Source organism: Gloeophyllum trabeum (genome assembly GCF_000344685.1).
Source record: "Gloeophyllum trabeum ATCC 11539 unplaced genomic scaffold GLOTRscaffold_00005, whole genome shotgun sequence".
NCBI classification, from domain to species: Eukaryota; Fungi; Basidiomycota; class Agaricomycetes; order Gloeophyllales; family Gloeophyllaceae; genus Gloeophyllum; species Gloeophyllum trabeum.
This window is the reverse complement of record NW_006920414.1, coordinates 1,216,927-1,243,869: the sequence shown is the minus strand read 5'-3', so window position 1 is coordinate 1,243,869 and position 26,943 is coordinate 1,216,927. Positions and strand designations below refer to the sequence as shown.

The window sequence follows — 26,943 nt, the reverse complement described above, 5'->3', positions numbered from 1 at the left end:
CTACAAAGTGGAGGGCGATGCGGGGCAGGACCGCTGTAATGCCCTCATCTCGCCGTGTGTCCAGCACTGGCACCCTTGCATTAGTAGTCTCGAGCTTGTCGAACCGAGCAGTAGTATTCTGTCTCTTCGACATCGGCAATAGCGCGAGAGCTTGGCCGACGTTGACACACGCCGTTCCAAGGCAGGTCTTCAGCGGCAGGCTATTTCACTGACGAGGTCCCTGCGTGTGGGTTGGTCTTCCTTAGAGACTCAGAGACGAATTTCAGATTAGCTCTGCCGAACAGACAGCACATCCAGAGGTGGTAGTTGCAAAGACATCTATTTCTGCTTCACTTGAGACGTCTCGGGAGAGTCAAGTGATGGTGCATGTCCTCATTTAGAATCCCAATGCCAGCAACTATTGATCAACAAGTTGCATGCCGGCGGCGTTCACCCATGGCCAGTCCGATGAACATGGGACTTCGCATCCTTCCGCACCCTTTTGCACCAGAGACGAACTCATTAAGACTGCATTACGCTGTACTTGTATACAGACGGTCTATCTTTTGTTGTCTTTCCTCTAGAGTTTTATACTAGGCCTGCTTCAGTAGCCAGGGAACGGAAGACGGAATCCTTCGCCAACAATGCCGAGGGCGAGTCCCATTCAACGACCTAGAAGGCGAAGCAAGTCAGTCTCTGCTTGTGGACGTACTTTCTAAACGACTAACCTGGCCTGCCTCCAATACGAGGACGCGATCAGACTCGAGGATTGTATTGAGGCGATGACTGGCAGTACAATCAACGAGGCTCGCAATCTATCCAGGAGGGAACAACGTACGCGATAGTAAGCATCGTGACCTCAGCAAATTGGGGCCCTCGAATGATGTCTTGGATAGCTTTGTCGGTATCCAGATCGACCGCAGAAGTTGCTATAAAGGAGTCAGCGGAGAGTCGCTTTAGGAATGGAACCTTGATTACCTTCGTCAAGCACGAGAATTTTAGTCTAGTAAGGGTGATAAAGGGTCAGTGATGCAGGACAATTCAAGAAAGCACTGCACTCGCCTTCCGCAACAACGCTCGGGCGAAACAAAGTAACTGTCTCTGCCCAGAGGACATGGATAACCCGCCTTCAGTAACACGAGAATCTAGCTTGTCGGGGAGGCTCTCCACGTACTCCCGCAGATGGGTCTGTTGACAGTCAGAGGTAGCTCACGCAGGCGGGGTCATCAGTCTCACCTGCGTCAATGCCACCCAAATATCGGCATCTTGGTGAGCGCCAGTAGGGTCGATGTTTTCTCGCATAGTGCCCTCGAAGAGATCGGGGGACTGTGGAACGATTGAGATTGACGACCTCACTGGAAGTTCCAACTTCAGCGACAGGCAGAGCCGGCGGAAGACAGGAACATACACTGATGCAGGCCAATCTTCGAAATGTCTATGCCGTCAATGTAGATACTCCCGGATGCAGCCTCGATAATACGGAATAACGAAAGCAGCAACTAGGATATCATTAGTTCTCTCGCAAATACCGAGCAGAAGCAGCAGCACTTACCGAACTCTTCCCAGAGCCCGTTCTACCGCAGATACCGATCTTCTCTTTCGGTTTCTAGACACGAACAAAGGTCAATGGACGCATAGTCAACGCGGAATCCAGGCTTACGATCGTAACGGAAATATCTCTCAGGACCAGGTCAAGTTCAGGCCTATATCTTGCCGAATAATTACTGTAGACGATATGAGAACCAGCGTGCCAGACTGGAGTATCTGAGGGAACACCCACCGGTATTCAATCTCGCCTTTCGAAGGCCAATCCTCCGGAGTCGAGTCCGGAATCTCTTCGGGAGCTTCCGACGGCAGGCGAGTGTAATGGAGGATACGCTCGCAGCTGACAATGTTTTGTTCAACCTCACTGGCCGATCGCACGGCCCAGTTCTAACGGCGCTCGATAAGTCACTCGACGGCACAGCAGGCAAGACTGAGCTTACCAGTGAACTGGTAGTGTTTAGGGAGTACGAGAGCACAAGTCCCACTAATCCCGCATCGACACCGGACGTGATGAGCGCGGTCACCGCCAGCAGAGCTGATGCCAAGATAATAACAGCTCCCACAAATTCCAATCTGACAGCCAGCCATCTGTTCACCGCGATACTGGGCAGGTAGCAAATCTGGTTGCGGTCGATCCGGTGCTCGTTTGTAGTAATGAATATCGATTGCTGGCCGAAAGCCCTGATAGTCGTTAACCCGTTCAGTGACTCCGAGAACCAAGCGAAGATCGGGGATCGAGATGCTGCGTCGAGCCTCTTCAGCTCCCTCGACGTGGCAAGGTAATATCTAGAGAAAAAAATAAGTAGTGGAAAAGCGCATAAAGACAGACTGCACTGACATCATGACGCTCAGGTGGAAATAGGCGAGCGGCGGAACAACGATCAAGAACGCCGGGAAACTGAACCCAATAACGGCCAAGATACTGAGGCAGCCGGTAATTGTTCGAACTAGACCTTGGATGACCTATATCCACTATCAGTATGCTTTCCGCCGTCGGTACATTCCTGCTACACTTACTCGGCCCAACACCTGATCCACAACATAGGTGTCGCGGGAGAATAGGTTGAGAATCCGGCCAGTAGGCGTCAGTTCGAAGAAGGTCAACGGTGCCCGGATGACCGAATGCAGCATCTGTCACGCCCGTCCTCAATTCAGCCGCGAGCAAACACAATAATGCGGGACAGCACCATACCAAATCATGCAACCGCCTCGCGCTCCGCAACGCACAAAACACCCACATCAGAATCGCAGCCGCGCCGCCCGCCGCCACCGAAAACAGCGAGAACAGCCCGTAATACATCAAGTACACCGAGATGCCGCTGTTCGAGCCTGTCTCCTGGTTATGGTCGCCCCACGCGCGCAGCGTCAGGCTCGCGGCGACCGACAGCGCCTGCTGCGCGACCGACGCGAGCACGAAGAGCGCAAAGCCCGTCTTGGACGCCGCGGCGATGTACTGCAGGTACACGTCCTTCTTCACGCGGCCGCGCTCCATGTGCTCTTTCGACGGCTCTTCCGCCGGTCGCATGTCTGCCACTGGACGGTTCACCAGCGTCGCCTTGCCGTAGTCGCCGCCGTTGAGTTTCTCGTTTTCAGCTATGGTCCGCGAGCCCGCGACGAGGGTAATGTCATCGCTGGCATCATTCTTCGGGGTGGAGCTGCGAGTGAAGGGTGTGGAGGTCCCAGACGCGCTTAGGCTGCTCGTGTGTCCTCGACTGTATCACGCAGTGAGTAGACCCATCCCTCGGTCGCAGGCTCTCTGCTCACATGAGTTTCCCGATCTCGGTGTCCTCATTGCCAGCAAGCGAGGCATACGTCCCCTTCTCGAGGATGATGCCCCGGCGCATGAACACAATCTGGTCAAAATGTTTCAGGAAGGCTATACTGTTCGTGACGAGTATCCTCGCTTTCGACGCAAGAAGGCCGTTCGGCCCAATGACCTGGTCTGCTCAAATCAGCACAGTACGCTGCATATGCCTCGCAAGAGAGCCCACCAAAGACATGTCTCGCAACATGCGCGTCGACAGCCGCAAGAACGTCATCCAGTAAAATCCTGGCGGTACCTTGTAGTCAGCTCAAAGCACGTATATCTTTACACCGAACGCTCACAGATCCGCCCGCGCATACACCGCACGAGCAAGAGACACCCGAGCCCGCTGGCCACCGCTCATCTGGGAGCATTTCGAAACGCCGTTGGTCAGCTCGGAGGGCCTGGCACGTATCTCTTCTCACTAACCGTGATACCTTTCTCGCCCACGACAGTCAAATCGCCATCAGGGAACAGCGCCAAATCCTGCCTCAGCGCACAAGCTGCCAGGTCCTTTCAGCCTCGGGCTCACGCTCAGAGGCTGCAGGAGGTGCTTACCATCCAGTACAAGATTGTAGAAACCCTCCTCGTACTCGTGCGAGAACAATATGTTATCCCTGATACTCGCACTCATAATCCTATTGAGCGTCGCGTCAAACCCACGCGCAAGGCAGAAGAAAGAAGGACGCACCAAGGATTCTGCGGCGCGTACGACACGTTCCCATGTACCACGACCTCCCCCTCCACGCGGGTCATATCCCCGATAATCGCCGACAACAAGCTGCTCTACTCGCCCTTATCAGCCCTCCCTTCCCCTTGCAAAGCGCAAAGCGCAAAACTCACCTTCCCAGCCCCCAGCCGCCCCAGCACGCCCACCAGCTCGCCCTTCCTCACCGTCAAATCAATACCCTCCAGCACCGGGTTCGGCGCCTCGCGGCTCCACGCAAACTCGCCGTTCGCGATGCGCAGCACCTCCTCGCCGGCCTCCGAGGCGACGACCGTGACGGCGTCGCGCTGCAGCTCGCCCGCGCGCAGAAAGTCCGAGAGGCGGCGCACGGAGACCATCGCTTCGATGATGTTCGACGTGACCTGGCTGAACTACACGCGCGCGCGCGCGCGCGGCTCGCGTCACGGGGGGAACAAAAGGGGGAGCGGAGGGGGGGGGCTTACCATGGCGAGCGGGAACTGCAGGAGCATGAACAGCGAGATCGACGGGAAGATGATATCCGACGTGAGCGGGCGCGAAGAGACGAACGCCGCCGTCGCGAGCGAGCTGAACGCCACGAGCACTGCAGGAAAAACAAAGCATCAGCCTCCCACCCGCGCACCGAGCTGCGTGTATCCTCACGAGGAATCCCGCCCCACAGCGTCGTGTTCAGCGCCTACAAGCCCGGGTGAGCTGACATCGATACTGCGATAGCGTCTGGATATGCCATACCGTCGCCACCCCGATCTTGCGGAGCATCTTCAGCTCCTCCTCGTTCCTCACGAACAGTATCTTCCTCACGAACGCATGCTCCCACGCATACAGCTTGATACTACACAAACCGCACCCGATCAGCCCCCTTTCCCCTTTCCATTCATCCCACGCACCTGCGTATATTCGCGAGGAGCTCGCTCATCAACCGCGTGCGCTTATCCCGGTTCTTCATCTGCTGCTCCTGCATGCGCTTGAGGATGCTCGCGATGTACGTGTTCAGCGGGATCGAGACGACCATGATGGCCACCCCGACGAACGCGGACCAGCCGAGGAGGTTGTACAGCGACACGAACGCCAGCGTGATCTCCGCACGCCCGTCAGTCTAGGCAGGGCGCGGAGGCAGAAAAGGGGAGGCGTACCTGGAGCGGGCCGGAGATGGAGATGAGCCCGTACGTGCACAGGTCCTGCATGCGCGTCGCGTCGACGGACATGAGGTTGACGATGTCGCCCGACGAGCGGCTGCGCTCGTCGTTGGCGAGGACGAGCGCCTTCTTGTAGATCGCGGTCACGAGCCCCGCGCGCACGCGCATGCCCGTCTCGTAGCATAGTTGGAAGTACTATGCAGTCACAGCGATCCCGTTAGCGTCTCATTCAAAATCACTTGATACTTGCCCAAAAGGGAACGGGGCAGGAGGCGCACCTGCTGGAGGATGACGGACTGCGCGAGGGCGGCTGCGAACATGATGAGCGCGATGGCGTAGCCCTGCACCTTGCTCAGGTGGTTGGGGTTGTCGTTGGTCCGTATACTCTGATAGGAAGCGATGTAGACGAGCAGCCAGCGCAGGAGCTGGGGCTGGAGGAACGCGAGGCAGTCCTGCACGATCTTGAGGAGGGCGGCGAGGCCGTAGGGCCCGCCGTACGCGACGAACAGGGAGACCCATAGCGAGGAGCTAGCGCAGAGTGAGAGTCAGGACGCAGAGGAGGGAGGGAAGGGGGGACGTACTGCTTGTCCATAGCCTTCTGCAGGTCCTCGCCGAGCTTTGTGGACTGGTCGCGCGGGAGCAGCGGGGGCAGGTCGCGCTCGGTGATGAACTGGGCGGCGCCCTTCTTCATGAGCGGCGTGAGCCAGCCAAAGTACCACCTGCTGAAGATGTTCGCGCGCATGATGGGGTTGAGCAGCGTCTCGTCCAGCCCGTCGTCCTTGCCCGGGCCGAAGCACTCGAGGAGGAAGGCGACGGTGCCGAGGGCGCCGGTGACGGCGCGCAGGATGAGGACGAGGAGGAGGCCGTGGAGGTTCACTTCGAGGACGGAGCGGGCCCAGACGAGGGAGAGGGCGATGTAGAGGGGCCAGAAGAGGAGGAGGATGGCGGACGAGGTGCGGGTGCGGGTGTGGTTGCCATGCGTGAGGAAGGGCGTCGGGATCAGCGCAATGGCTTCGAGGATGTATGATTGCGGCACAGCGACGGGTGTATTGGATGCGACGACCAGAATTGCAGTGGCTGCGCTGGTGCACACTGCGCCCGCGAGGAGTATCTGGCGAGAGACATGAGACCGTGGAGGACGGCTTAGAGTGGGATGCACATACCAGCTTGGCGTAGAGAATCCATCGACTGCGCCGAGTGCGAGGCAACGGCTCGAGGTTGCGCAAGGACCAGCAGCGCAGCAGCGACGAGACGAGGAGGACGAGCGAGAGCGTGGAAAAGAGGATGCCCTCCTCGAAGCAGGGCGTAAAGTCGAAGGGGCGCAGCGGGGACGCGGGGCCCCAGCCTTGGCTATCGCGGCAGGTCGCAGCCATCGTCGAGCAGCACAGCGAGCACCACATTTCCTGCGTCCCTCGCGTCATCCGGGCCGGCGCCTACGCAGCGCCTCACAGCCGACAGATTCTCCCACGGGATAAAGTCATCTCTAGTCGCTTCCAGACAGATCTTATCTGCCGACTTGAAATGGCCTGCCTGCTCAGACTGTCCAGTTTTCATCCTTTGCATCCCCGGTAGCCCCCAACATGCCTCAGCCATCCGAGTTCTTCCCGCCCATCGGCTCGGTCGTCGAGAAGACGCGCGACGAGGGCAGGCCCGACGACGACGACGTCCGGCCCGTCGACGAGATCGAGTCGCTCTGCATGAACTGCGAGCAGCAGGTGCGCGCGACCGTCCATGACGCTGCCACCGCCGCTGACCCCCGCCCAGGGCATCACCCGCATGCTGCTCACCTCGATCCCGTACTTCCGCGAGGTCATCGTCATGTCCTTCCACTGCGACCACTGCGGCTTCCACAACAACGAGATCCAGTCCGCCGGCACCATCCGCCCCGAGGGCACCGTCTACACCGCCCGCATCCTCACCAAGGCCGACCTCGACCGCCAGCTCGTCAAGGCCCAGTCCTGCTCCGTCATCATCCCCGAGTTCGAGCTCACCATCCCCCCCGCCCGCGGCCAGCTCACCACCGTCGAGGGCCTCCTGCGCGACATCGTCGCCGACCTCTCCTTCCACCAGCCCCTCCGCCGCGCCCAGGACGAGGCCGCCTGGCGCAAGATCCAGGACATCATCGACGCCCTCTCCGAGATCCTCGGCGACAACCCTGAGGAGGAGCCCGAGGGCGCCCAGCACACCAAGAGCAGCGCCGCCGCCGCCCCCGACGACGACGACGAGAAGCTGCCCCGCTCCATCACCGTCAAGCTCGACGACCCCGCCGGCAACTCCTTCATCGAGTTCCTCGGCAGCATGGCCGACCCCCGCTGGAACCTCCGCACCTACCACCGCACAAAGCAGCAAAACATCGACCTCGGGCTCATCGCGCCCGACGACGGCGAGGAGCCCGCCGAGGGCGCGCGCGTGCTCGAGCCGTTCAAGCCCGACGGCCCAGAGGACGCCCCCGCGGACGCGAACGAGGAGATCTACGTCTTCCCCGGCACCTGCTCCAGCTGCGGCCACCACATCAACACCATGATGAAAAAGGTCAACATCCCGTACTTCAAGGAGATCCTCATCATGTCGACCAACTGCGACAAGTGCGGGTACCGCGACAACGAGGTCAAGGCCGGCTCCGCCATCTCCGAAAAGGGCAAGAAGATCACCCTCAAGGTCGAGGACAAGGAGGATCTCAGCCGGGATATCCTCAAGGTGCTGTCTCCTCCCTCCTTTGCTTCCCAAATCGTACATCTATGCTCACTTCATTGACGTCACAGAGCGAGACGTGCGGCCTCACCATCCCCGAGATCGACCTCGTCCTGCAGGCCGGCACGCTCGGCGGCCGCTTCACGACCCTCGAGGGCATCCTCGACCAGGTCTACGAAGAGCTCTCCGAGAAGGTCTTTGACACGGGCGAGGCGACCGTGCACGACGCGGACGACAAAAAGACCTTTGAGACCTTCCTCAAGAACCTCAAGGCCATCAAGGCCGTCGAGCGCCCCTTCACCCTTATCCTCGACGATCCCCTCGCCAACTCGTACCTCCAGAACCTCTACGCGCCCGACCCGGACCCCAATATGACCGTCGAGACGTACGACCGCACGTGGGAGCAGAACGAGGAGCTCGGCCTGAACGATATGAAGGTCGAAGGGTACGAGAATGACCCGGCTAACGAGGCGACGAAGGAACAAGCGACTCCGGCCAGTGACGCGCCCAAGGAGCAAGAGAAGACGGAAACTCCAGCTTCCAGTTGAGGGTTGGGAGAGAGTGAGGACTATGACCGTAACGCGAACACCGCCTAACCCTGTATGAGTAGTGTCAAACACAGCACTATAATGTACAATATCCCTAATGTACAATGCAAATGTATCCATACGGCGTCCGAGATTCACACCCTACGACTGCCCCCTCTCGTCCTCCAATATCTGCGCCCCATCCCTTCCCGTGAACTGATACAAAGGCAAGTCCAGCAGGACAGTCCGCTTCACGATCTCAGGCAGGGGACGGTACAGCGCCGGCGGGATGGGTATCAATATCGAGGTAGACCGCAGGTACTCTTGGTACTTGTCCCACGCGTCCGACTTGCCTGGTCGCTGAGCCGTGTCGTAGAACTTCTGGCCTTGCGATTTCTCCGCGATCGGTATGCCCGAGGCGAACATCAGGAGTCTGCGTATCCACTGCATCAGTTTCCCTCTCTCGTGATGCGGAAAGGAACAGACTCACAGAGTCGTGAAGATCGGAGAGACCACCGAGCCGCGCAGCGCCGCCTTTCCACCGCCTCCCAGGTTATTGCCAGCCGAGAGGCAGAGGATCCATATTCCCCACCAGCACAGGATCCTGGATTATTAATAATCAGCGTCGGTCTGTCACCGATGGAAATTTGGTGACGGCTAGCACTAGTACTCACTCTCCAAAGTAAGGCGGGTGCCTCGAGAAGTACCACAAGCCCGTCTACAGAGGGAGATGATAATCAAGTCATTCCGCGTGACACCGCTAACTTACTCTGATGGGTTCATCCTTGGGTCCTCCCCGCGCCTTGTAACGGTACTATTAAATCCACGTCAGCGACTGCCGGGGAGAGCAGGTGAAGGTAAGTCATGCCTTTTGGATGTCTGCAATGGACTCGATCGCCCATCCTACACCCCACAGGACTATCCCTGCTATGTCCCGTGAAGTTCCAAATGGAACAGAGTGGTCCACTCCCACAACCGATGGGGAGTTCAGGATAATAACAGGGAGGGAGACGACCCAGACCTTGGACAATTAATAAGTATCCCGCGTACTACCATGTTATGTTAGACTTACCCAGAGTATCTGCCCTATTTTTGTGGATCACCATAAGTAGGTATTCGCAGGATTCAGAGAAATCAGAAGAGCGCTTACCAACCCAGAAACCTGACCATACGCAATCCGTTATTGGGATTCCAGCCGAGCGGAGAACTCGAGCGCTTACCGAGATACTTGAGAAAATGGGACCGTATGTCATCGAAACGTGCGTCTTTCCCGGTCTTCAATACGCGGAAAAATAGGAACCCTAGGTTCGTTCGTCATCCTGGTATCAGAATATGTAAACATCTTGTCTACTCACCGGCGAGACGTGCGGCCCATACCATGACGAGAACGCTCGCCACGATATTTCGGGCATCGCCCGTACGCGCAAAAAGTAATGTCATTAATGCTAGAGAGCCTGGTCAGGACTACCTTTCCGTCCCGCACGATAGTTTATTGGCACCTAGCCAGAAGAAATTAGAGCCTACGGAGAAGTGATCAGTACGCGGACTTCCTATCTGGATGCAGCACTAGTCCCTGGAGACCCGGACCAGCACGCCAGTATACGTGGAGAGGAGAAGGGGCATACCTCCAGTGAAGTCGGTGATTTTATCAAACTACAGAAAGGACGAATGTTAGTTCTTTTGCGCTGCGGCTTTTGAATTTGGGTCCGACCTGAAATGTCCAGGCGATAGCAAAGCCCAGCATCTGATATCCCACCGTAACCAGAAGCGTTATGGCGAGGTAATAACGATCTAACACTTGTACTCCGGCCATCTTGAGCGATAGTGACTGGGAGCCCTTCCAGCAGGGCAGGAGAGTAATGGAGGAGGGACGTCTACCAAGGACGAAGGGGAAAGGAAGGGCGCTCAGAATAAGTAGCTTGAGCAGCTACGATTAATAAACCAACTGCTGGCTCGTTCTACGGGATCATATCCTGCGATCCTACCGCGATGACGGCGGTGGCATCAAGCCACAAGAGCGAATGATCGAGCGATTCAAGCTCCGCGACACTACTCGGAAGTCCTGATGGTAAAGCCTCCGTGTCTTGTCCGTGTCAGCCACACTTTGCAGCAAGATTATTTCTTCAAAAAGTAACAATTACGCGCGTACAGTTTCCATTTGCAAGATATTATGCTACATGCGTTCTCCAGAGTTCGTTCCAATAAATTAAGCGACCAAGCACAACGCTTAATGGACCAGACCAATTTTGTGTGCCCAATCCAAGAAGGGGGAAAGACGCTGATGCTCTGACAAAACAGGATGACTGGCCAACAGGCGAAGTACAGCACCACAGAAATCCGCGTAGACTTCATGGAGGTCCGATTGCTCGTTCTGGCGCTGCACCTCGATTAGAGGAATAATGTTGTGCGGTATGACACTATCACTCACTTCATACGAGTCTTGCATGGCTGCCAGCATCGACGTGATGAGTTCAGTGTTTGACTGATTCTGTCCTCTTGTTTGAACGTCATGATCTTCTCGAAATACGCGAACCAGGTTTATGAAGACAGCTGCCCACGAAAGAGGATTCAACTGATGTCTCAGTCAAATGGGAACAGAATGCCGCACCTTCTATGAAGGCCAAACGTCCAGATAGAAATTCCAATTTCGACAACTCAGCCTCGCCGTTCAAGTCCCAGGGTACACCTCGAAGCAATGGATGATGAAGTCCATCGACAGTAAGCAGCAAGGCAATATATTGGTTCTCAATCGAGACTTCTCGCGCGACCAACGACTCGAAGAATACTTCCAGAAATCGGTCCTGATAGTCCTGCGAACACGGAACTGTGAGCAGCTAGGGAACGATATCGACTAACTTGACTCACATGGTATGCCCGGGGATCTGACCGCAGAACCATGTACATGAAGCGAAGACCGACTCTCCGCCTCCATGCAGCCTCTATGATCCTTTCCCAAGATTGCGGCCCAAGGGCCAAGTAATGGGACCATTCCTATGTGCAGATTGAGCTTCGAAACACCACAGGACTGGCACAGGGTCGCACCCGTCGGCCATTCTGAACAATGACATTTGCACAGCCAACCCAGCAATTGATCCACTTATCAATGTCCGCCCAGTGTTCCTCGCTAGGGAATTCTGCGGACGAGTCGTTGATATTCTTGCACACCAGCCGATAAATAGCAGGAGATATGTGTTGATCCATGACCTAAAACGTGCTTCCGATGAGCTCATCACGTCAGCATAGATGCATGGATATTACCTTGCACACAACCTCATCTTTAGCCTTCATCTCCTTCAGCCTGGTGTCTTCGACATCTTCTCCAAGGGCAGCCAGCAGCTCTGGGTCGTCCAAGTCGAGATCCAAGTCCCCATATATATCTTGGCTGTCTTCGTCCGCGGGGGCAACGTTCGCGGCAGCTGGACCTTTGATCCTTGGCATGGGCATTGCCGCTGCTCGAGCATCCAGGAATGCCTGGACGAGCTTGCGAATCTCCAGCCCGGTGGTTGGTACATTAGCCAAGTTTGTTGAAGCCGCGAATACTCGCGTTACCCATGCTGTGCCATCACTTCAGTAAGGCTAGGGTGGGAAGGAATGTTGTACCTACGTCCTTCGAGTAATCCCGGGTCAGGATACGTTGTCTCCACATTAGACGGGTCCATGCAAGGCGTTTCAATGATCCGCCTAATTGACCCCAGCAATAGCTGAATTGTCAGGAGAACATGGTTTCTATTATCGCTCGATTGTCCTGCAGCTCCGGTTCCGGCGCACTCGTCCACGAGGACGTTCGTGATCTCCCCTAACCAGTTGTTTATGATGTCCATTGGAAGCTTGAGATGGCGTATCAGCATGGCTAGATGCATAACACCGCGGATACATGCCATACGCGTCGCGAAGTCCGTGTCCTTGAAAATGACATAACGCTGGGCATGAGAGAGTCGGAAGCGGACGTTGGCTGGTGAAGGATCAAGGTAGATAGCTATGGCAATGGCGCTGTAGCGGTTGTACAACATCGAAAGCTCCTGGCCCATAGGGGGCGTCGCCTTAGTGAAAGGCACGGATCCTACTGGGACAGCCATAGACAAAAGTTTCTTCAGTCTAGGAGCTGAAGGGTCTGTATTACCTTGCCCGACTGGATTTCGAAGGTCGCCGGCCGTCTGAACGATCAACTTCAAGAAGACAGAAAAGGCAGTATCGCCACTGGTGCACTCGGACAGCAGTCGCACATCGGCGCGCCTCAAAAAGTTTGGGAAGTCAGGTCGTTCATCGAGCAAATTGGTGAACTTGCGACTCTTGAATATTTCAACCAGGTGATTGAAAATAGCCATTGCACCATCCAAACGCCAGCGCCACTTCTTCCACAGTACGAAACATCTTGAGACAACCAAACGGATGTATCCGTCACGCTTTGAAAGGCTCCGTCTAGACAGCCCTTGTGTAGAATCAGGGTCCGCTGTGAGACGAATACGCTTCAGGGCATACTCAACAAGCTCCCATGCAGCTGGAAGGCGAGGCATCGACGTTGTCATTCCGTGCATTGAGAATTGGGATAAAGCAGACATAGTGAAGATGGCTTTCCATGCGTCTTCGCTGCTCTCGAGGTCAGAGTGAAGGTTGTCATTCCCAGCTTGAATCGCCTGCATGACTATACGGCAATACGGGTGCGAGACAGACCTTCCAAGGTTATTGGCGACTATGCTTTCACAGACGTGGAACAGGCATATCCATAGTTCTGCCGTACGGACTGATGCATCTCCGTCGTCAAGCGGCTTTTCTAACGTCGTAACCGAGTCTATGGTTTGCTGTAAGCCATATCCCCGAAGATGGCCGACGAGTCGACTAGCTAATTCCAACAACGAATGTAGATCGACAGTGTCAGGCTGAGATGAGAAAGTCAACCGGATGTTGGCTTCGATTGCGAACCAGTAGGCGGCCCAAAAGTGGGGCTTTTTCGTGCAGTTGGCCAGTAGCATCAGGGATTCCTCCAAGCGTTGGACTAGCCGAGTGATTTGGGGTCTTATATCGGCAATGAACGTGTTCTCCTGGTCTCGTGCGGTATTCCGACTTGCGAGCCAAGACAAGAGTTGGCAAGCAACATGCATCGAGAATTCCCATCTTTTGATTTCGTCTGGCTCTTCTCCTTCAACAGGAGTCGTCGCCTGAACAAAGCACACATCGCAAATGTCTGGAAAGATTTTGCTGAATTCCTCCATCGTCATGGTAGGTTCGAGCACGATCCCGTGAGCGGTATATGCAATTGGCCGGGGGATTTCATGGCCCTGGGAGACCACCAAAGTCAATTCATGCAGCCAGCCTCGACCAATATATGTCTCTGGGCCAAATGCAACGCCTGAAGGGAGAAAGGGTATATTGCAGTCGGACTTGATGTCGCGTAGAAGCTTGTCAGAATGGTCCGGCGTCCTGTGACGCACCAGTCGGCGCATGGGTTGTGCATCATCGTCCGACTCGATTTCTATTGGGGTGTCCGGATTGCCATAAGTACGAGAGCCGACTCTATGCTTACGCCCACCAGTCGGGCCTCCCTCGGGGGTCTTACGAGGAGCTAGTGCTTGACGAAAGTCTTCATCCTCCAGGTCCACTGTGATGAAATGAGTTTGACGCTTGCCGGAGCTAGTACGAATTCCGGGATTCGAAAGGACATAAGCTTTCGGTTTCCGAGCTTTCTTTCGCTTCCACTTCCTCCTTTCCGCAGCGTGCGAGGCATCCCTTTCTGTAATTTGGTGGACATTACCCGGCCCATGTTCCCTTGCTTCTTCGAATGGCTCGCCAGAGCGATACCGCGGAGAAGAGTCACGGTCGACGTTCTGCTGGCGACCGAAGGTCAACAATGTTTGATGCCCGTCCCCGAACTTTCTTGCGCCGGCAGCGACAACATTGAGCCTGGGTCGTGAGCTTTGGCGTGGTCTGCCGCCGCCTGTGCCATCACGCTTACGATGTCGTTTACCGCCATAGTGTCTAGTTTTAGTCAACATCCAGTCTATGAGATCTCCCTCACGTCGCCGTGGACGTGTAGTTTGCGGTCGCATTGCAGTGTGGCTGAGCCAAGAGTCGATCTCCCCTTCGTCGAGGGAATCCTCACCGAAATTCTCCACTTGGCTGTGCCGCTCCTCATCCGAAGCGAATCCCTCCTGCGGAGGGTGCAGAGGACGGGGAGCATGCTCAGCTGACTGCACGCCAGCTTCGTCGTCTGACGACTTCAGGACACTCTCTGCATCCGAGCTCTCCGAGTCACCGACGATCTCCGCGCGTACATTTGCTCCATTGTGCACTATTCGCCTCCTGGACTGACCGGGCAAGACAGCGGCGGAAGATAAAGCGTCGCCCTCGTCGTCACTTGAGCGCACCGATCTCCGTCTTGGTCCTTGTTGGCCTTTCTTGAGAGTGCGATTAATCATGGCAGCAGGCATCATACGGCGTAAAATCCTCAGCCTTTTCTGGTCCTCTTTAGATATTTCCTCCGAAGTACTGGAAGCGGATGGTTCAGAATCAGACGATTCGCCGCGAACACCACGAGCCGGACTAGGGTTGTGCGAAGGGAAAGGTATTGGCCCAAAGTCCATACTTCCACTATGTTCCATATCACGTTCGATAGGACCATCAGTGGCACTTAGGCCTGACTTCAAGTGAGCTGTTAGATCGTGCACTCCGCTAAGCTCGGGCACTTACCGAAGGGCTTCCCAGCCGGCCTGGTGGACTGGGCAGGTTCAAGAACCACGGCGCAGCTGGTTTCATGGAATGTGATCCTCTTGTCCTGTCGTCACCTTCCTTACAGCCAATTCTCCCTTCAAGACGACGAGGAGGCGGAGGTGATATTTGCCCCTGAAGGACCATGTCATCTTCATCACTACCAAGCCCTTCTTCCAGAAGCTTGGGGTACCACTTGGGCTTCGACTTTTCAACCGCCTTCTCTAGTCTGGGCGGACTACGAGACTTGCGGTTTCTGATCGCTTCCGGCTCCATGCTCTTCCGTAACCTGGATTTACTATGAGACGGGCTCAAATCTCTGGAGCGAGACCGGGCCCGCCTAGGACGATCCGAGTCATGCTCATGGTGGGAGTGGTGGCGATGGTGTCTCTTCTCATGCTCCGGACTGACAACCTTGACAATAGCATCAGGATTACGCCGCATCAGCTGTTTGTAATATGCCTGGTCGTAGGCATACGGGTTCAACTGCTTCGCTTGTCGCGCTCGCAGGGAGTACCGCACAAACTGATGCTGGTTCTCAGCTGTCTGGATATCCGGGCGGGACTGTTCGTTTGCAGCCAATCTCGACGTACTCGCTTGCGGGGCCATGTCCATGGTACGTCGAGCATTTGAGTGCGTGGCAGGAGAGGACTGGGATTCCACCATAATACTTTTCGCGGCGAGAGGAGTCAAGGGGGACGACGGCTGAATGTTCCTCGAACTTCTAGGGGTAAACAGTGGGCTATCGGATGAATGATGGTGGTTTCGGCTGCTGCCAAGTATGTTAGGTGTTTTAGCCCGCTCACCCTGGTCCGCATGCCTTAGCTGAGGAGGCGTCGACAGATTGAGGGGATCGGGAGAGGAAGAAGGCTCTCTGACGGATAAAAGTGGAAAAGAGAACAGTACTTGTTCTCCACCAACATCCTCCTTCGTTACATGATCTCCTCCGTCTTGGAAAGTGTGCACCCGGGACTTTGAAGGACTACTAGGTAGCGATTTCACTGTCGAAGCCATATTCCCCCCGGGATCCTGCTCCGCAGTAAGTGTATCCTGGGAAATGACTGGGCTTCGTCCCTCATCCTCCTCAGGCACTTGCGAACCATGGCAATCGGCTTGAGGATTCTCGACGTCGCGGCTAGGCGAAGCGGGTCTAGAATCATCATATACGGTAGCACTGCGGGGGCTAGACAAATGTGCAGTTGGAGCATCTTCCAGTGGGAATGCAGGCGCTAGCTACCATGATTCCAGTTAACTGGAAGTACATAACCGGGCGTTATAATGACTCACCTTTCTACGCTTACGCGGCGATGGAGAGTCGTATCCTTGGTCATCTCCTTGACCCACAGACCTCATAGAGAGAGGAGTTCGGTCCGGAGTACGAGGTGGATTGGAATACAACGAGTCTCCCGCATGATTGAGCCGGTTTAATAGCCCGCATTGCCAGTGATCGACGACGGCCAGAGTCGCTTGTTTCCAGTAGTCCGCATCCTCTGATCTAAGCAGCTCCCGTTCTTCAGTGTCCGATGTCTCGACAATTTCGAAGCTAGCCATTCAAGAGACATGGGATCAGGTACCTTTGCAAGCGTCGCGGACGGTGACATTGTGGACGCGAATGTGACAGACGTCACGTGGCCCCAATGGGCGTGACCACACGCGCTAATCAGCCTCACGCGCAAGTCAAACACTGCCGTGCCTATAGGGGGTGCGTACTCTATCGCGCTTGTGCTCTGAATTGGACTGGAACCCTACAACATGTTCCACGAAAAAGGTATATATCTTCTATCAATACAAGCAGTAGTGATCAGTACTACTGGAGACATCCGCGAGTCGCTTGGTGTCAGCCTTCCACTTGAATTGTAAGCTCCTCCAGCCCCGGTATCCTGCTACGAAGCAATGAGTCAACTCTCTCGACAACCCGGTCCACTTCGCCCGCAGAATGATCTAACAAATCAGAACGCGTCCATGCAGGATGTATCTGAATGCAGATTGATCCGATGACGCTGGACGCGTCTTTTGGCCAGAACCTAGGGAACTTATAGGAAGCGACTCCTTCGAGCGAATCAAGCTACATCGACAGAAACGCGCCGTTAGATGGCATACACATGAGAAAGGCGGTCATGGCGGAACGTACCTCCAGTAGAGCTCGTTCAATGCTGACTTCGCGATCTGAGATATCCAGGCAGAGTATCTTGCCAGTGTCAATGACCAGTGGAATTACGCTAGCGGCAATCATAATTGCAATAAATAGCGAGGCTATGGGATCAAATCCAGTCCAGCCATAAAATTGTATCAGCAATGTCGAGATGATCACTCCGACCGACCCTAACGTGTCCTGTCGCGACATATCAATATTCCATTCACCAAAGAGCTGGAAAAAAATCGCTTACAGCCATCACGTGGAGGAAGACCCCTCGCATATTGTGACTATGACCTTCGTGTGCATGGTCATGATGACCATGGGAGTGATCGTGGAGATTTGGCACATGTTCAGAGTGATGATGCGTCTCGAAATGCTCGTCGTGGCCGAAGCGGTAGCGCGGCGTTATTGGGGACATCGACTCTCCCTCAAAATTGAGCGACAAAGCGTCGACCTGTAGGGCAGACCCGTGGAACTGCTTTCCCCGGGCACTAGAAGCGGGCGTCGCAGGCTGGGAATACGAGTGCGAGTGAGAATGGCCGTGGTCAGGTGAGCTCGGCGAATGCGAATGGCTCCCTACAGGAGACGCAGCCGGTGCCGCATGAGAGTGCGAATGGGAATGAGAATGGCCGTCGTGGTGCCCATGCGAGGAATGCGAGTGCGAAGGGGTAGATGGGATATCCCCAGAATGTGAGTGCACCGGCGAGTGGGATTGTCTAGCGGAATGGGAATGTGCGGATGGATGGGAATGCGCGACGGAAGAAGGCGCCGAGGAATGAGATTGAGTAGGGCCGTGCGAGTGGCCATGAGAATGCGAATGGCCGCCCTATCAAAACGTCTCCTTCAATTAATGCTGGGGTATAAGGGATAAGAACCCACGTGATGATGATGGCCGCCCATGGCGAACATACCGAACAGGTTGACTCCTAGCCCCATACTGCTGATGAGGAGTAACTGATTCGTGCTCATCTCCGGTGGGTCCATCCTAACAGTCCGTCGCATACGATTACCAGAGAAGGATTGATAGTTGAACGCACTCACAAGCGTTCGATCGCTTCGAATACGATGAAGACGGAGATGAGGAGTAGAAATATCCCGTTCGCGAAGCCTGACAGTGTTTCGATACGACCATAGCTGAAATGACACATGTTAGCCCCGTCCAAATGCAGAAACACTATCCATACCCGTAAGTGAAGCGTTCGTTCGGCGGCAAAGTCGCCATTACCGAGGCCACCAGTCCCACTCCAATTGCCATGCAGTCAAATGCCATATGAATAGCTGTTTAGGATGGAGTATGGGATGAGTCACCGCAACGGATGGTGAGCGAACAGCGTACCGTCAGATATTAGGCCAAGACTGTTTGTCCAGATACCATACAGCACTTGAACGAACATATACGCCAAATTAAGCAGCAAGAAGTAGAATATCTTTCTGCTTTCGGGATTAGCCAGAATGTTTTTCAAGTACGACCGCAAGACGGGCATGATGGGCTTGGATAATTGAGATTGCCCATCCGTCGGCTTTTGATGGACACCTATCAAGATATGAACGCTGCTAGAGCAAAGCGAGGGAACCATAGATACCGTAAGCAAGCAACACCCCTACAAACACGTCGGACCAAGACGGAATTTCCGCGTACAGCAAGCCGTCTAGTATCACTGCGGCAATTACGCAAAGATAATATAGTAGACTTGTATTCCGAGGTGTCAAGCGCGCCGGGGACCGGACTGCCTTGGACGACGGCTTCGTCATGACATATGCTAAGAGCGGACAAGCCGCCAGGGAACTGAGGGGAAGGATAGGGGTTCGAGGCCTAGCAAACTATTGCAGATTTTAGTAAGGTTCCTCCGTAACGTCCCAAATCCGAAGCACTTACCGCAATCTTTCGCAGCAAGTAGAATGGGAGGCCGATAGCGGAAGCACCAAGTACGCTCGCTGATTCCATGACAGAAGGAGAAGGCGGAGTATCGTATATGTCTTCAAGAAGCATGGACGCAGCCGCGTCCACAAGAACAACTACGTACGTCAGGAAAGGCGTTCGGAAACTTTGATGGAGGAACTTGGCATCGAGGCTGAAAGAGGAAACTAAGCCGAGGAGACAGAAATATGTCCGCGCTGTCTTATGTTTCATGTCAGCATGCGGATTGAAAGATATGGGCAAAATGCAGTACCCATGTCGGTGCTAAGAATGACCTCAGCCAAACGGGTGACGACGCAGTCAAGATAACGGCTCTTTGAAAGCTCGTCCGTAAACATCTTCTCCAATGACAGGATAGACATACCTTAGAGGAGCTAAGCTTGAGAGGGCTACAAGGAAACACGCATGCCGTAGAAGTAGCAAGAGGGATGTCACAGCTACCGTAGACCACTGACATACACATAAGATGATCGACCACAAATGACAGGGTGAGATAGCGACAGCGTACCTCAAGGTGTGGGGAATTCGATAGCCTTTTCGTCCGCACCTCCCCCAGCAAGACCCCCAGGCCCTTACAGGCGAGCACTCTGATGAGCAGCCAGAAGACGTCGACATCGAATGACAGAACATCCCGCCCGGTATGGACAGCGAGAGCGAACGCAACACCGTAAACAAGCAATGAGGTCAAGGATGTGCTTGAAGAGCTAACGGACGCGTCAGCACATGTACAAGAAGTGCAGCGATGCGTACTAGTACAATGACGTGAACCGCGAGGAGTCGAACGCGACGCTGTTTCGCGTTCTTGGATCCGGAGGGGGCATATCAGTCTGGATACCACTTCCAGCCCTCGAGCTGCAGGTTCTAGGTACGACAAGCGGTAGTTGGACAGCGGTTCATGCAGAATCAGCCGTCATGTATCTGCAAGTGTGTGTGCTGCGATGCACTTTCAGCCAGCGCAGAAATGCCGCCGGCAACTCCGCGTCGATCAAGGAACTGGCAGGGTTCTCAGTGGACATGCTCGCTGCAACTGCCACAAAACTGCCAGTGTCCATCCGCTTCCCGCTGGGGGTCAGTAAGTCCTTTCCACTTGTAGGTGGCATAATGGCATCATTTACGATAGTGCACTTGCTAATTCGAATCCTGTACAAACGTCGATCACAAGGAATTCCGATTATCTATCTGTACGATGTATTTACAAGTACGAATATAACTCTGTGGCCTGCGTGTAGAAGAATCCCGACCTTGATCACCACCGACACAGAAACACACCGGAGAAAGTGCGGTCCGATAGCAGCAGGAAGTTACGAGCTATGTCCGCGGAGGAACTGCCCGCTACGATCGCAGGCGAGACACGCGAATGACTTCCCTATCCCGAACATCATCCCGACCTGCGGTCCTTGGTCTCGGGCGGGTCATCACCTCCGTCGACATACGCGTTGCGTTACGGACCGACCGGAAGACTCACCCAACATTCTATAAAAGACCAGCCAACAGACCGCTTTGCTATCAAACCAGCTTTCGCCCACATCGCAACATCGACCAGTCTCAAACATCACTCACCAGCACAATATGTTCGCCGTCGCTCGTACTCCTCTCGCATCCCCGGCTATCAAGCACGGCTTCACTCATGCAAAGGCCTTCCCATTCCACCTGCCTGCCCTCCCATCACCGGGCCTCGGGTCGCCCATGCAGATGACGCCCATGTCGCCTGCACTACTCGTGCCCGCAGCTCACGTGTTGCCAAACTTCAACAATAACCTTCCGGCATCGCCCATGGTCACCACGCCTATGTCGCCTTCGATGTTGACACCGAGACCTGCTTTTGGGAGGCCAGCCGTTGACAGGGCGTTCGCAATGCCGGCCTATCCATTCCCCACAATGGTTTCAGAGGGGGCAAGCACTCCGACACCTGGTCGCCCCAGGATCAGGCCTGTCCGAGTAAGTGCTCCAATGCTCGTGTATCTGGGAGATAGCTGACAAATACCCAAGGGTCCTACGGGACTGTCGACAGTTGTTTCAGGCAGCGTAGCCAAGTCGCCTGCTGGCTCTGGCCTGAAGAGGAAGCATAGCCAGCGAAACGGACGCAAGACGTTGAGACTAAACTTGGAGCCTGTGGTCATCAATGAGGAGGACCTCCTCGTAGAGGCCATGAGGCTAGCGTCCATAGAAGAAGACCAAGGCATCCAGTTCGGTCCATTCAAGAGCATCAAGGGTCGCTTATCGACTCCTTGGCCGCCTACACAGAGAAAGCGAGCCTGGCTGGAGCACTTGGACGCCATTGACATGTGGATTTGATACCCGTGCTTCTGTATTTCCTGTATCCATATTCATAGTTAATTGACTATCGTTCCGATATCGTATATGGTACCATGGCCAGCGCGAACCGCGATGACGAGAGACGGAAGGAAAACGCCCTTGCTTGTGGCGCGTGAAACACAGCTCATATCCGTGCTGATTGGCGACGTCGGCGACTTCCCTCCAACTTGAACTTGTATCATTAGACCCTCTGCTCTTCAACCGCTCTTTAGGGATGCATAAAACGCTGTAGCGCTGTAACCATGCTTTCAGTCTCGCCGAACGACTATGGCAGTGATTCGGGCCAGGATTCAGCCATCCCCCGCTTTCCCCACACCAGAGCGCAACTGTCGGCTATAGCACGCCTCTACAAGCCTGCGAACAACTATGACAGCGACGCTGAAGGCGACGAGTTCTCTCGCGTTAGCTCTGACGTTGTTGGGAAAGTCGTCAGTCTCCTTGACGAGGAGGACGAGGATGAACTCAAGTCCCTCCTCAAGGACACGTATGGGGTAGACGAGGAGGAACAGGTACGACTGACGTAGCAGAAGGGACAAGTGAAACTAAGCACATTTCTTAGCTCGAACAACATGTCCTAGACCTTATGCATAAGCATAGGGACGACGTCGCCGGTATACCATTCCTCGCCCTTACACCGACGCGCCGTCCCATCTCTCGGCCCTCCTCTCGGGCGTCCACTCATTCGGCACGTCTTCCCCGCCCCGACACTCCTACGTCTGCGCCAAGCTCCCCTCTTGCAATGGTGTTCCGTAGGCCTCATACACCAGCGACCTCACCGTTAGCTACGCGCGAGGCTCAGTCATACATGACGGCGAAGCCAGAATCGCGCTCGTCTTCCCCGGCTCTGTGGGGCTCTCTGCCCCATACTCTCGCTGCAAGTATGCCCTCGTCCCCCGTTTCTTCACCTCGCATCTTGAATGCGAAGGCCTCGGAGTTCAAGCCCATCCCGCGCCCTCTGTCTGCCGCGTCATCTCACCCTAGTCTGCAGAATTTGCGAGCAGAGACGCCATCCCCAGATCTGTGGGCCCATACTCCGAACAGACCATCCTCCAAACTTGCCATAGCTGCACCGCTTTTGCCAGATTCCGGAAGTCGGTCACTGACCCCGAGCTCATCATTGCGGTCTTCCCTGCGCCCTGGTGAAGATGACGACGAGGACGACCCGTTCGATCCATTTTCTGCGAAGACCCTCCCCCGTGCATTCCATCCTGTGATTGCAGCTGACTTGGAGAATCCTGCGCCCTGGGCTCAGTCGCCAAACTCTGCTTCCTCCCTGTCGACCGACGATCAACCTCCCCATATGGGAGTCGAAGGAGGCGAGGAAAGTAAAGAATCAGAGGATGCCGCAGCTGCTTTGCTCACAGACGGAATGACACCGTTCGACGTCCTGAGTTCTGTATTCGGGGCAACGCTCGCTCCTTCCGAATTAGAGGACGCTTTGGCTCATAATGGATACGACTTTGAGCGCGCCATGAGCTGGCTCGTTGACCGTGCACTTCCGTCCCCACCTGCCGACTCTCAAGTTCGAGTGCAGAACATGGGAGCTAGGGTAATGGTTGTTTCCAGAGATGGGGGGCAGAATGGGACGGTACGCGGCGGTCGTGCTGGCTACGGTAATTTCCCCGCCGCAAGAGGTCGTGCAGGATTCAACGGACGCCCCGGGACTGGTGGCGCTCGAGTCTGCAGATATTTCCTTGCTGGCGAATGTCTCAGGGCGGATTGTCGTTTCAGGTGGGTTACCTCATAACGATGCGTACTTTGATTCTCACCGTATATCAGTCACGACCTTGAACGGGCGTTATGTCGGTTCTGGCTGCGTGGAACTTGCGCCAAAGGCGAAAACTGCGAATTCCTGCATCATTTGCCAGAGAATGTGGATGTATCCAGTATAACTGCTGCCATGTCCCGCACCGGATTGCAGGAGTCCCCATCTCTTGACTACACCTCAACTCCTCCGCTGGACGATTTCCCAGCCCTCGGCATGGATAACTTCAAGAACAGGAGGGGTGTCTACGCGGCTTACAACGATCCTAGCCGGGCGAGATTCGCCTCTGCCGTGAAACGCGCTGCCGCAACGGTTCCGACCAACGCAGCGCAACCTCAGTCCCAAAACAGCGCCAGTCTTGCGGCACGCAGAGCTGCTATGGGCAATGCTGCTGAACCTCTCCACCACAGCACGGCAATTGTGGCCCCGAAGCCTTCACCCCGCATCAAGCTACGCCCTCCGAGTTTGCTTCCGACGCTGCCAACCGGAGAGGCCGTCAACTCGCTGTACATGAACTACCGATCTCGGGCTTTGCAGTTGGGCGCTGCGAGGAATGCTTGCCTCTCTCGCGCCGCAGATGCCTGGCGGAGGGGTGACGGTGCTGCCGCGAAGCGGTTCAGCAGGGAAGGGCACGAGCTAAACGCGAAGATGAAGGCGGAAATGACCGATGCGGCGAGCAAACTCGTCAAAGAACGCGCGAAGCTCGCCCAAGAGGCTGTCAAGTCGAGGGATGCGAGCTGGTCAGATGAGCCCGGAGATCGTACTGCTCGCGGGCGCCTCATCGGGGCCGGACTTGGTGTCTGCCTGGGCATTGCTAGCAAGAGTGTCGCTGACGGAAACAAGTTGACTGCGGAAGAAAGGACGGAGAGTATGCTGGATCTGCATGGTCTGCATTCTAACGAGGCGACCGAAGTCCTGGAGGAGTTCTTATTGGCTGTGAGTATCCTCGCTCCGAGTAGCTTTGTCAACGTACTCATACAACTTGCCAGCTTGAGCGTGAACACTTCTATGGCTTGGGTGAGTGCAATGCTCCTCTGTCCTTAAAACTTTGCTGATCGGTTGACAGCCTATGTCGTCGTCGGAGAAGAGAAACACACTGGAACGCAGGACCCTGCTCGCGGTGCATCGCGGACCCGTCTCGCTGCCGGCGTGCGTGAATGGCTTCATCGCTGGGGGTACCCCTGGAGCGAACGTGATGGAGTGATTTGCGTTGATCCCTTGACGCACGCGGCCGGTTAGAGACTGATAAACGGATATGATACATTGATACAAAAAGACTAGGTTGGAGCTGGATCGGACATTAGAGATCGAGGTATGTTTGACTAGGCAGAATCTTAAGCGCTTTCGAGATTGTATACTGTACCATTGTTTTATTTACATCCACAAGAATGTATATGTATATGTTGCACCACTTTCCCTCCTTCGCAGCGTCGAAAGCGCTTGACAAGCTGTCTACGGCTAAGTGCAACGGGGACAGCGACGCTCTGACAGCCGACCCGCGATCAAGGCGTTGCGGCGGTGCCACATTGTCATGGCCACGTGCGGCACAGAGCCACACGCGGGGACGCGACGAACCATGGGGACGCTGCTCGGCGGACGTTCAACCTATCCGCAACGTAGCATCTATCCACCATGAACTCCTACCCTACGACCTCCAGCATGGACGCCCACGACGAGCACGCACGCCCCCAGCGACATTCTATAGACCAGGCGCTCGAGCTCGAGCGCGAACTCGATAGCGAACTCTCTCCGCCGACATCGCCCACGTCGCATAGGCCGCAGTCACTTGACCCAGCGGTGCTGGCGTCGATAGTGACACAACTACGGATAGCTCTCGCGGATGTCAGCCAGGAGCGCGATGAACTCGCCTCTCAACTCTCCGAGGTACACTCTCGGGAGTCCATCCTAACAGCTAATCTCGAAGAAACCACGGATAAATGTACGAGGCTGCAGAGCGAGCTCGAGCAAGCTCAGGCGAAGATCAAAGATGACGAAGAAGCCATTTCAATGTTGCGCGCGAAGGTGGAAGAGAGCAGGTGAGAATGGCTCTGATCATTCTCTACCGTCTGGAGTTAAGCGCCTATCTTGATCGTAGGAGAGGACTTATGAAGCTGCAGAGCGAAAGCCGCAGGATGTCCTCGATGACGTTGGATATGTCTAGGGCAAATGCTCCCATGTTCGGTGGTCCATCATCCTCGAATAAGCGGGCTTCCTTCACACCCTTGACCGGCTCGGGCATGAGCAACGGCCACAGGCGGATATCTTCCGTCTCCGATTCAGCGTTCATGTTGCGCGACTTCAGCAGCCCAGAAATACCAGGCTCTCCCGGCGCGCAGACTCTGTCGTTCCCCGACCCCAGGAACTCGGTGGGCAGTCCGCCCAGCAAAGCGTCCAGGCGTTCGTCGGGCTTCTGGAGCCGTCCGCCGCCACTGCCGCTGGACGAGTCACAGCCTGCATCGTCTTCCGAGCTTGCGGCACTACAACGTGAGGTGAAGAACCTGAAGTCGGAACTTGAGGAGACGAGGGCAGAGCTGACGGAAGCAAAGGAAGGCAAGGAGGCTTCCGAGACTTGTGTCAAGGCGTTGCGGGACTTCATTGCCCAGAACGGCATTGGCGGCCAAGCGGATGAGGCTGGGTCCTCGGCACCTCTCCGTCTACCTTTACCCCCTTCCATGAGCGACGAGGAGGAAGCCCGGAGGAGCACCAGTAGCACAGGGTCCGGCTGGGGTTTCAAGTTGTGGAAAGTGGACACCAACGTCAGCAGTGCGCCTTCGAAGGCCCCCTCGACAGTGCTGTCTCCCAGCAAGACCGTCAATGCGCCTACGCCACAAACTGCGACCCCGTTGGCGAGGAAGCTCGGAGGCTTCTTCAGCTCGAGATCGGCTAGCGTCTCGTCGGTTGCCTCCACGCAAGCTGCGCCGGAGGCTCGCAAGCCCCAGACGCCGTATGCTGGCTCTGACGTGTCATCTATGGAAGAATCTACAGCAGAGCCTATCAGCCCTGCTTCTGAGGTCCCTCAATCCATCATCATGATTCAGGACGAGCGAACACCGTCATCAGAGAACTTTGGGGCACAGCAGATTGCCATGACCCATATAGCGCCAAAGGGAGGCATGGATCCCATTTCCGTGTAATTCTGGCATTTGGTTTGTGATCTGGATAATTCTTCTGGAGATACCTTGATACCTTAGGACATCCGATTAATTCTTGCATTATAGTTCGGATTCGTTATACCGCCATCTTTGATATGCTACGACTCTGTTACGACAGGATGACGATTACAGTATTTGATAATGTATAAACGTCTCGGACTGTCGAAAGCGCCGTTTGGGGGATCCCATCCAGCTAGCATTGAGCCGGCGCCTATCGGCAGTCTCATAATTAGCTTCGTAAGCGCCAGAGCTTACACGACGATAAGTCGACACGGGATGACGGCGGCGGAAGAGTCCAGTAAATACACAACGCGACTCTCTTAGCGTGCCACCTGACGGCGCATTGAACGCCGTGCCTGCGGATGCGATGGCGACCTCTCGCGTCGGTCCTGACAGGAACCATGGTGCAGGATCAAGCAGTAGACGCCGTGCTGCGCCGCTATCCTGTGCGGAATGTCGAAGGTATATATAGGTCCCACTTGTCTCAGTCTGCAGACGTTCATCTCGTGTCGGGTCAATCAACATTGATGTAGATTGAAGCTCAAGTAAGTAGCAGTAGACGGGT

At 55.4% G+C, this 26,943-nt stretch overlaps 8 protein-coding genes across 8 annotated transcripts; 4 read left to right on the top strand and 4 right to left on the bottom strand.

Moving 5' to 3' along the window:
- Window positions 1-491: 491 nt before the first annotated feature.
- GLOTRDRAFT_115686 (multidrug resistance-associated ABC transporter) lies at window positions 492-6,543 on the bottom strand (the record flags this gene model as incomplete). The annotated part of the gene is made up of 29 exons (XM_007866974.1): window positions 492-651; window positions 708-765; window positions 818-908; window positions 958-982; window positions 1,042-1,167; window positions 1,216-1,334; window positions 1,388-1,478; window positions 1,532-1,585; window positions 1,640-1,703; window positions 1,760-1,911; window positions 1,965-2,310; window positions 2,363-2,487; window positions 2,542-2,655; window positions 2,717-3,236; window positions 3,289-3,466; window positions 3,516-3,574; window positions 3,631-3,692; window positions 3,758-3,831; window positions 3,887-3,966; window positions 4,020-4,114; window positions 4,172-4,426; window positions 4,499-4,617; window positions 4,677-4,710; window positions 4,767-4,866; window positions 4,922-5,112; window positions 5,168-5,365; window positions 5,449-5,698; window positions 5,752-6,281; window positions 6,334-6,543. The coding sequence occupies 29 exons, from the start codon at window positions 6,541-6,543 to the stop codon at window positions 568-570; spliced, it is 4,404 nt and encodes a 1,467-aa protein (XP_007865165.1). The 3' UTR covers window positions 492-567.
- Window positions 6,544-6,750: 207 nt separating this feature from the next.
- GLOTRDRAFT_105333 (zf-ZPR1-domain-containing protein) lies at window positions 6,751-8,409 on the top strand (the record flags this gene model as incomplete). The annotated part of the gene is made up of 3 exons (XM_007866973.1): window positions 6,751-6,885; window positions 6,935-7,867; window positions 7,933-8,409. The coding sequence occupies 3 exons, from the start codon at window positions 6,751-6,753 to the stop codon at window positions 8,407-8,409; spliced, it is 1,545 nt and encodes a 514-aa protein (XP_007865164.1).
- Window positions 8,410-8,550: 141 nt separating this feature from the next.
- Window positions 8,551-10,201, bottom strand: GLOTRDRAFT_105332 (DUF1295-domain-containing protein; the record flags this gene model as incomplete). The annotated part of the gene is made up of 11 exons (XM_007866972.1): window positions 8,551-8,821; window positions 8,879-8,992; window positions 9,063-9,106; window positions 9,158-9,202; window positions 9,257-9,409; window positions 9,543-9,550; window positions 9,609-9,689; window positions 9,744-9,833; window positions 9,888-9,908; window positions 10,014-10,041; window positions 10,100-10,201. 11 exons carry the CDS (start codon window positions 10,199-10,201, stop codon window positions 8,551-8,553), a joined length of 957 nt encoding a protein of 318 aa, XP_007865163.1.
- Window positions 10,202-10,528: 327 nt separating this feature from the next.
- GLOTRDRAFT_138160 (uncharacterized protein) lies at window positions 10,529-16,641 on the bottom strand (the record flags this gene model as incomplete). The annotated part of the gene is made up of 9 exons (XM_007866971.1): window positions 10,529-10,765; window positions 10,817-10,938; window positions 10,997-11,198; window positions 11,254-11,379; window positions 11,431-11,592; window positions 11,647-11,942; window positions 11,993-15,023; window positions 15,073-16,323; window positions 16,378-16,641. The coding sequence occupies 9 exons, from the start codon at window positions 16,639-16,641 to the stop codon at window positions 10,616-10,618; spliced, it is 5,604 nt and encodes a 1,867-aa protein (XP_007865162.1). The 3' UTR covers window positions 10,529-10,615.
- A 202-nt stretch (window positions 16,642-16,843) lies between these two features.
- Window positions 16,844-19,966, bottom strand: GLOTRDRAFT_115684 (uncharacterized protein; the record flags this gene model as incomplete). The annotated part of the gene is made up of 12 exons (XM_007866970.1): window positions 16,844-17,155; window positions 17,222-17,422; window positions 18,107-18,212; window positions 18,269-18,361; window positions 18,412-18,505; window positions 18,564-18,761; window positions 18,811-19,048; window positions 19,104-19,346; window positions 19,399-19,459; window positions 19,510-19,595; window positions 19,654-19,849; window positions 19,896-19,966. 12 exons carry the CDS (start codon window positions 19,964-19,966, stop codon window positions 16,928-16,930), a joined length of 1,815 nt encoding a protein of 604 aa, XP_007865161.1. The 3' UTR covers window positions 16,844-16,927.
- A 748-nt stretch (window positions 19,967-20,714) lies between these two features.
- GLOTRDRAFT_128369 (uncharacterized protein) lies at window positions 20,715-21,440 on the top strand (the record flags this gene model as incomplete). The annotated part of the gene is made up of 2 exons (XM_007866969.1): window positions 20,715-21,083; window positions 21,135-21,440. 2 exons carry the CDS (start codon window positions 20,715-20,717, stop codon window positions 21,438-21,440), a joined length of 675 nt encoding a protein of 224 aa, XP_007865160.1.
- Window positions 21,441-21,610: 170 nt separating this feature from the next.
- GLOTRDRAFT_59676 (uncharacterized protein) lies at window positions 21,611-24,644 on the top strand. The gene is made up of 5 exons (XM_007866968.1): window positions 21,611-21,970; window positions 22,021-23,192; window positions 23,241-24,162; window positions 24,216-24,243; window positions 24,293-24,644. Exons 1-5 carry the CDS (start codon window positions 21,704-21,706, stop codon window positions 24,463-24,465), a joined length of 2,562 nt encoding a protein of 853 aa, XP_007865159.1. The 5' UTR covers window positions 21,611-21,703; the 3' UTR covers window positions 24,466-24,644.
- A 169-nt stretch (window positions 24,645-24,813) lies between these two features.
- GLOTRDRAFT_110793 (uncharacterized protein) lies at window positions 24,814-26,536 on the top strand. Its single transcript, XM_007866967.1, has 2 exons — window positions 24,814-25,262; window positions 25,322-26,536. The coding sequence occupies exons 1-2, from the start codon at window positions 24,859-24,861 to the stop codon at window positions 26,358-26,360; spliced, it is 1,443 nt and encodes a 480-aa protein (XP_007865158.1). The 5' UTR covers window positions 24,814-24,858; the 3' UTR covers window positions 26,361-26,536.
- Window positions 26,537-26,943: the final 407 nt, after the last annotated feature.